At 49.5% G+C, this 6,902-nt stretch overlaps 1 protein-coding gene across 1 annotated transcript in view; it reads right to left on the reverse strand.

The window, feature by feature from the left end:
- Positions 1–6,902, reverse strand: part of CRACR2A (calcium release activated channel regulator 2A) — a 119,166-nt gene continuing 112,264 nt past the window's right edge. Inside the window, exon 18 of the mRNA XM_040233744.1 lies at positions 1–6,058. Within this exon, the coding sequence (XP_040089678.1) occupies positions 5,974–6,058 (85 nt within the window). The 3' untranslated portion in view covers positions 1–5,973. The remainder of the gene's footprint in view (positions 6,059–6,902) is intronic.

Raw genomic sequence — 6,902 nt, forward strand, 5'->3', positions numbered from 1 at the left:
ATTTATTGTTATAGGTCAGATGGATCCAGTCATAATTCATTATAACTGCACAGGCCTCACTGGTCCTAGGAGTCCTTATACTTTGGGCAGTGGACTTTCCTGGTGCTGTGACAAGAACCTGCAAGGACCACTTCTGAATCAGTGCCAAAGCCCTGATGAAGTCCAGCCCCCTGAGGGGGCCAGTCCTTGACCCTGACACAGTCCTGCCCAGGGATGGTAAGCAGCCCAGCCTATTCCAACACTGCTCAGTTTCCACCTTGACTTTAGGTCCTCTGCCGAGCACCATATGGCTTCCCAAACCCCATCACTTCCAGGAGGTTCTTCCTATGTAGGACACTTAGATTAAGTGGCTGCCCTGCATTGTGTGAAGGGTGGAGTTATGATGTTCTTTGTTATTGCCACGGCTGAGGATCAGTATGTCTATTAATAGAAACATTAATAGGAAGTGGGGAGGTTTAGAAAGCTCCCATATCCTGCCAACATCACCATTTCCTCCCCAACACACACCCCAGGATGAGGAGAGAGGGAATAGCTCATAACTATGCATTTTGGCTGAGTTGGTTGGAATTTGAAGAACCACTTTCTGTTCCCCAGACTATGGGAAGGCAAGATGGCAGGACACCTGGGGACTGTCAGCAACAGGCCGCTTACGTCTTGGGTTTTGTATGCTTATGTACTATGATTTCACAATTTTGAAGTTATTAAACTACTTTTTAAATAAGCTTCTGATTTGCAGTCTTCCCACACCTGTCCCTTGTGAGTGAAGCTTTGTGGAATGTCTGGATTCCTGGCAGGAAGGGGACAACTATCTGAGAATCCCTGGTCTCTCTTCACTTCCCCAAGGAACTGGACACGTCCTTGAGCAGCTCATGTCCAGCAGGGTGGCCAGAAGCTCCAGGTGGAGGGGAGGGCTTCTCAGATCCAAACAACTTCTGATGTTAAGGTCCTCCTCCAATCCAGAAGAGAAAAAAGACCCTGTGCAGGAGGTTCAGGGTGGGGCTAAGGAATGAGACCAGAGTCCTGGTTATGTTGGGTGAAGTGCAAGGAAGGCAGCAGGAGATGGCAAGCAGAGCTCGATCTGTGCACAGGGCAGATGGCTACCACTGTGATGTCTTTGAAACTGTAAACCAGCTATCTAAAATATGTTCAAAGACCTACAGGAAACCATGTCTAAATAACTAAAGGGAAGCATGAGAATAATACCTCACCAAATAGAGAGTATCAATAAAGAGACATAAATTATAAAAGAAGAAGCAAACAGAAGTGAAGTTGATGAGGACAATAATAAAATTCACTAAAAGTACAGTGAAAAATTCACTAGAGGGTCCTGATAGCATATCTGAACAGGCAGAAGAAAGAATTAGTGGGCTTGAAGAAAAGGCAATTGAGATTATCCAGTCCTAGGAACACAACTTTAAAAAAATAAAGAAAAATGAACAGAGCCTCAGAAACCTGTGAGATACCATTAAGCATGCCAATATATGTATAACAGGGTCCTAGAAGGAAGGCAGAGGGGTAGAGGGGCAGAAAGACTACTTAAAGAAATAATAACCCCAAACTCCCCAAATTTGCTGAAAGCCATTGATTTCTACATTCAAGAAACCCAGCCCAACTGCAAGTAGGATAAACTCAAAGGGGTCTATTGCTAGACCCATAAGAATCAAACTATTGAAAGACAAAGAGCTTTGAAAGCAGCAAGGAAGAAGCAACTCATCACATGCAAATGATCCTTAATAAGATGAACAGCTGGCCTCTCATCAGAAACATGGTGGCCAGGGACAGCGGGATGGTACTGTCAAAGTTCTGGTGGGGAAGAAACCCCGCCAGCCGAGCAAAGGTTCTATATCTGGCCAAACCATCTTTTAAAAGTGAAGGATAAATCAGACATTTCTGGATAAACAAAATTGAGAATATGTCTCTAGCACACTTGCCCTACAAGAACTACCGCAGAAATAAAGGGCACTAAATAGCAACTTCAATCAACATGAAGAAATAACAAGCACTGGTGAAAGGAATGACAGCAGTAAAGACGATATAAACACACTTTTCATTTGTAACTCCTTTTTTCGGACTTAAAAGGCAACTGCATAAAACAATAAATAAAAATCCATGTTGACGGGCATACAATGTATAAAGATGTAATTTATAATAATAACAACAAAAAGGAGGGTGGAATGGAATTATATAGGAATAAATGTTTTATACGATTGGGATTAAGTCATTATTAATCCAAACTGTAACAAACTGAGATATTAATGGTGACCGTCGGGGCAACCACCAAGAAAACAAATAAATTACACTTTGTCAATAAAATTACGAGAGAATTACAGTGGTACACTAGAAAATAACTAACACAAAAGAAGGCCGTAGTGGAGAAATATAGGAACAAAAAAGACACGTGAAATACAGAAATAGCAAAGTGGCTGACATAAATCATACTTTACCCATCACATTAAATATAAACAGATTAAACACTCCAATTAAAAGGCAGAGATTGGAAGAAAAGAAAACAGGACTCCATCTACATGCTGTCTACGAGAGACCCACTTTAGATTCAAGGACACAAATAGGTTGAAGGTAAAAGGACAGAGAAGATATGCCATTCAGGAGATGTATCAACCAAAAGGGCCGGAGTGGCCACACTAACATCAGACAAAACAGTCTCTAAGGCAAAAACTGTGATCAAAGACAAAGAAGCACGTTTTATGATGATAGCAGGTCAAACCGTCAGGAAGACAAAACAACTATAAGCATTCAGGAACTTAGAGCCCGAAAGTACATGAAGAACTGTGATCTTTAGGAGGAGTATAGGAGAAGCAGCTCTGTCTTAAATATTTGACCCCATAACCCATTATGGGGCTTAATAGTCTACCACTAGGGATTTACTCCTTCGGGTTAAAGTATGCCTTTCTTAGAGTTCTCTGTTAAAATACAAATATGGCCCTGAACACCACTGGCATGAACACCTTAGCTGAAACTGGTTTAAGATCCTTTGGAGTAGGGCCTGCTAGTGACAGAAACAAAGGGTTGAGCCGTCTATGATGGAGGTGTGGCCTGGAGCAGACCTGGGCGAGGGGAGGGTGGAGGGGCGTCCAAGATCGGGCAGAGGTATGAACACTGGGGAAAGAGCCGTACAGGGCAGAGGAGAGGTGGGAGAGAGCCAGGAGGAACTGAAGAGACCCCAAAGGGGAAATGAGTGCTGGACAAGGAGCAAAGCCACCAGGGTGTTGGTTTGGTGCCAGAGTTCGTGGCCAGAGGCAGCAGCAGACCCGGGAGAGGCCCAAGCAGTCAGAATGGGAGCGGCCAGCGCGGGGCCAGGGATGGTGACAAGCACAGGGCATCCCTGGGTAAGCACTGGGAGCACCATGGCAGAGAGGGAAGGTGGCGGGACGCCGTCTGAGTGGAAAACCAGGAAGCCCACAGGACAAAGACGGGCAGGGCCGGGAGGTCACACCAGACACAAGCTCAGAGTCGAGCAAAGAGCCGGACAAGCAGAAACAAAGACAAGGTGGTGTCTGGGAGGCGTCCAGTGACGGGAAGATGCTTAGTAGTGTTGGCTGGTGCTGAATCTGAAACCGAAGCGAGGCAAGTGTTCTGGGCAGAAGCTCAGCCCTGAGAATGACAATAGCCCCTACTTGTCAGCACCTAAGTGTTCCAGTCACTTCACATGCACTGCCTCCCAGGGTACCCAAAGTGTTCCCAGAGGTCCACGTGGAAACCTCCTGTCCACAGACACAGGAAACCTGCTTAAGTGACTTGCTCAGGGTTATTCCTGCCGCAAGGGGCTAGAGCTGGGAGGCTTTGCTGATGCCCTGTGCTCGGCTCTGGGCCGGGCTGGTGTCCAACAGTGTGGCTTTAAAGGAATAGCAGGGAAGGGGCAACTGAGATCCGGGGGCACGGACGTTCCCAGAGTCTCTACAAAGTCCCCGTACATCATGTTTTCTCAGGTGGGCGTGGAGAAGGGAGCCGCAGAGGCCTGACCACCTTCCTGCCCCTCTCTCTGCCTGGATCCTTGAGGACTGGTGAGGATTCACTCCACGAGCTGAAAGGCCAGGCACTAGGGTCATCCCATCCTACTCGAAACCCAAGCTAGGGATGAGGGGCTGTGGATAAATGCGCACACACAGACACACAGACACACACACATGCAGACACTGCTGGTGAGCATCTCACTAGTGAGACACTGGCAGCCCCCTCTCTAAGGCAAGGACCTCCTGTGAGTCCCTCCACACTGGGGCTGGGGGCCAGAGCCCATCAGATGAGGAACACAAGCCCTCTGAGCAGGAAGAGCCCCCCAAAACCCGTACATTACTGATGCCACGGGGGCCCAGGAGGGAGCTGGACTGCCCAAGATCCTGGGTGCCTCCTGGCACTCAGTGCTGGCCCTTGTCACCCACCCTCCGGGGGAGGGGGGGCGGATAAGGGAGAAAGCCTGAACAAAGGAAGCTGGCACTTGCCTGTGGCTTGTGGTCTCTGACCCTCTGGCCGATCTGGGCAGGAGGCCATAGGCACACCCTTGGGAGCTCTTGGCCAGTGACTGCCCCCTACCCTGCCCAGCTGGCTGTGTGCAGCTTTCTTGAATCATCTTCTTGGTGGCTTGCAGACTCTTTCTGTCCCCTCCCTTCCTGCATGTGGACATGTGGACATCACCCACTTTCCTACGTGGGGCCAGGGTCTAGCCCTAGAATGGTCAGCGGCAGTGATGTTTATGATCTTTGCTTCCAAGCTTCCAGTCAGGGCGAGAGTGCCCTTGCCAGCCTCAGATGCTAGTCAGTGATGCTGGAGCGCTGCCAAGGGCTGGGACTTCAGAACCCAGAGGACCGGACCACACGCCAGCCCAGATCAGTGTCCTTCGTCCAAGTGTCCTGTCCAGGGGCTGTCACAGGGGTGCCGAAGCCGGCAGCTACCCTTTGCTCACTGCTCAGAACCCCCCAAATGTCAACATCACAGCCACACTTGAAAAAATATAGCTTTCTAGAAAAGTAAAATAAAATGAAGTCAGTAACTACAGACCCGAGTTGGGTCTCCCTGCCTGCCTGTCAATCTACCCCAGTAATCATCAGGTACAATTCTTGAAGAGCTATTTTGAGAAACACTCAGAAACTGGCTTTACACGGCTCTATGTACCTTACTGATACCCTCGGACATGGTCGCTCTGTTTAGCAGCAGCTGGTCTTGTTGCCCAGGTTTTCTTTTCATCTCCTCGCCAAAGTTAAGCAGTTGGTCAGCCCACTCCCTGACCCCAGCGTACATTTATCACCCACTGTCCACCCTGTGGAGTCGGGGGAGCAGGTGGGCGGTGGGGAGGAAGGCTGTGGCTTTTGTAAGGCGCAGCTCCAAAGAACCCACAGGGATAAACACAGAGGCCAGGCAGCTGCTGAGAAAGGAGGGGCCCTGAAGTTGGGGAAGGTGCAGGTCCCCCCAGGGTGAGGGTGGAACAGGAAGCAGGTATCTCAGTTTGATGGACTCAGCACCCATGGGCACCTCAAGACCAATGAAGCACATGCCAAGGGTGTCCACTGGCATCCAGAGAACAGGCTCCGAGGCTGGACTGATCGCCCAGCATTGCCCAGTCCCATGTCTTTGACCTACAGGAAGCTGCCAGTCTGCCCTGCACAGTTGCCATGGCAACCTCAGTGCCAGGCTCCTAAGGGCAGGGTGGGGAGAAGGGTGGTGGAGAAGGCACAGGGTGGCTTTTCTGGAAAAGCCCATCTGTCTGTTTCCCCAGGAAACCAAGCTGGGGGAGAAAGAAGAATGGAAGTGACACCTGGGTTCAGACAGAAAAGAGAGGGAAAGACCCCGAGACGTCCAGAGAGCAGCTCTCCTCGGGGTTGCACCTTCCTTCCACAGTGGTGGGGGGCCCACTGCCGATGGAGACTAAGGTCCAGCGGGACTTGGTGGGCATCCGGGCAGGAGCCCCTGTGCAGGAGGCAGGGCGGCCCCATGGCCTCAGGTGTCCTGAGGAGGCCCATGTCAGCCACAGCAGGCTTTCTTCTTGGCAGGGCGGTCAACCTGAATGGTGTCTTCCCTCACTGTGTCTTCTTGCTCCTTGAGGATCCTGGGGGAGGGGGAAGGTGGAGGATGAGCAGCAGAGGAGCCGCTGGGACGGACCCAGCCTCCCAAGAGCATCAGAGACAATGTTCCAAGTCTCCCCTGGGCCGGGCACAGGTGCACAACTGAGATTTGAGAAGCTAGAGTTGTAATCAGTATGGATCCTTCACAACACCTCCTCCAGGCAGCCTCCCCTGATGCTCTGGATAATGTAAGTGCCCCTGGTAGCATTTGGGTCCTTCCTCTGTTCCAGTCCCATGAATGCTTCTCAGCAGAGAGTGAGACTCTGATGACAGAGATTGTATCTTTGTCTCTGTCTCTGAAGCTTATCATAGTACCCAGCACCCAGCAGAGGCTCAAATATTATATTTATTGGTTATTAACTTTATGGAGGGGCTTCCCATGTGGCCAGAGCTCCAGATTAACTATAAGAGGTGAAGGATCAAAAACAGTGTCAGGGATCTTATCCCTGCCTTATATTCTCCAAGAACTTTCACCAGAAGCATCTCTACCAATTTTCACATAAAAGCAGAGAAGGTAGGATGGATGTTCCCATGTTGGAGGCAAAACCCTGGGAGGCAGGGCAACTTGCCCTGGGAATCAGTGGCAGAGAAAAGTCTAGAGTGTTCCCCATAAATCCCTAGGTCTTCCATAACTCCACAATGTCTCCAGTGCACCAAATAAGTTGTTCTGTGTTCTTAATTATTTTTTAAAAATATATCTTTTAGATGCTGCAGAATGAATGCTCAGCATGACATAAGCACTAATCAATATCTGCTGGGTGGGTTGATGGATGGAGATGGATGGATGGACAAATGGATGGATGGATGGATGGAGGGAGGGACAGATGG

Source organism: Oryx dammah, unplaced genomic scaffold (genome assembly GCF_014754425.2).
Source record: "Oryx dammah isolate SB20612 unplaced genomic scaffold, SCBI_Odam_1.1 HiC_scaffold_29, whole genome shotgun sequence".
In the NCBI taxonomy this organism is placed as follows: Eukaryota; Metazoa; Chordata; class Mammalia; order Artiodactyla; family Bovidae; genus Oryx; species Oryx dammah.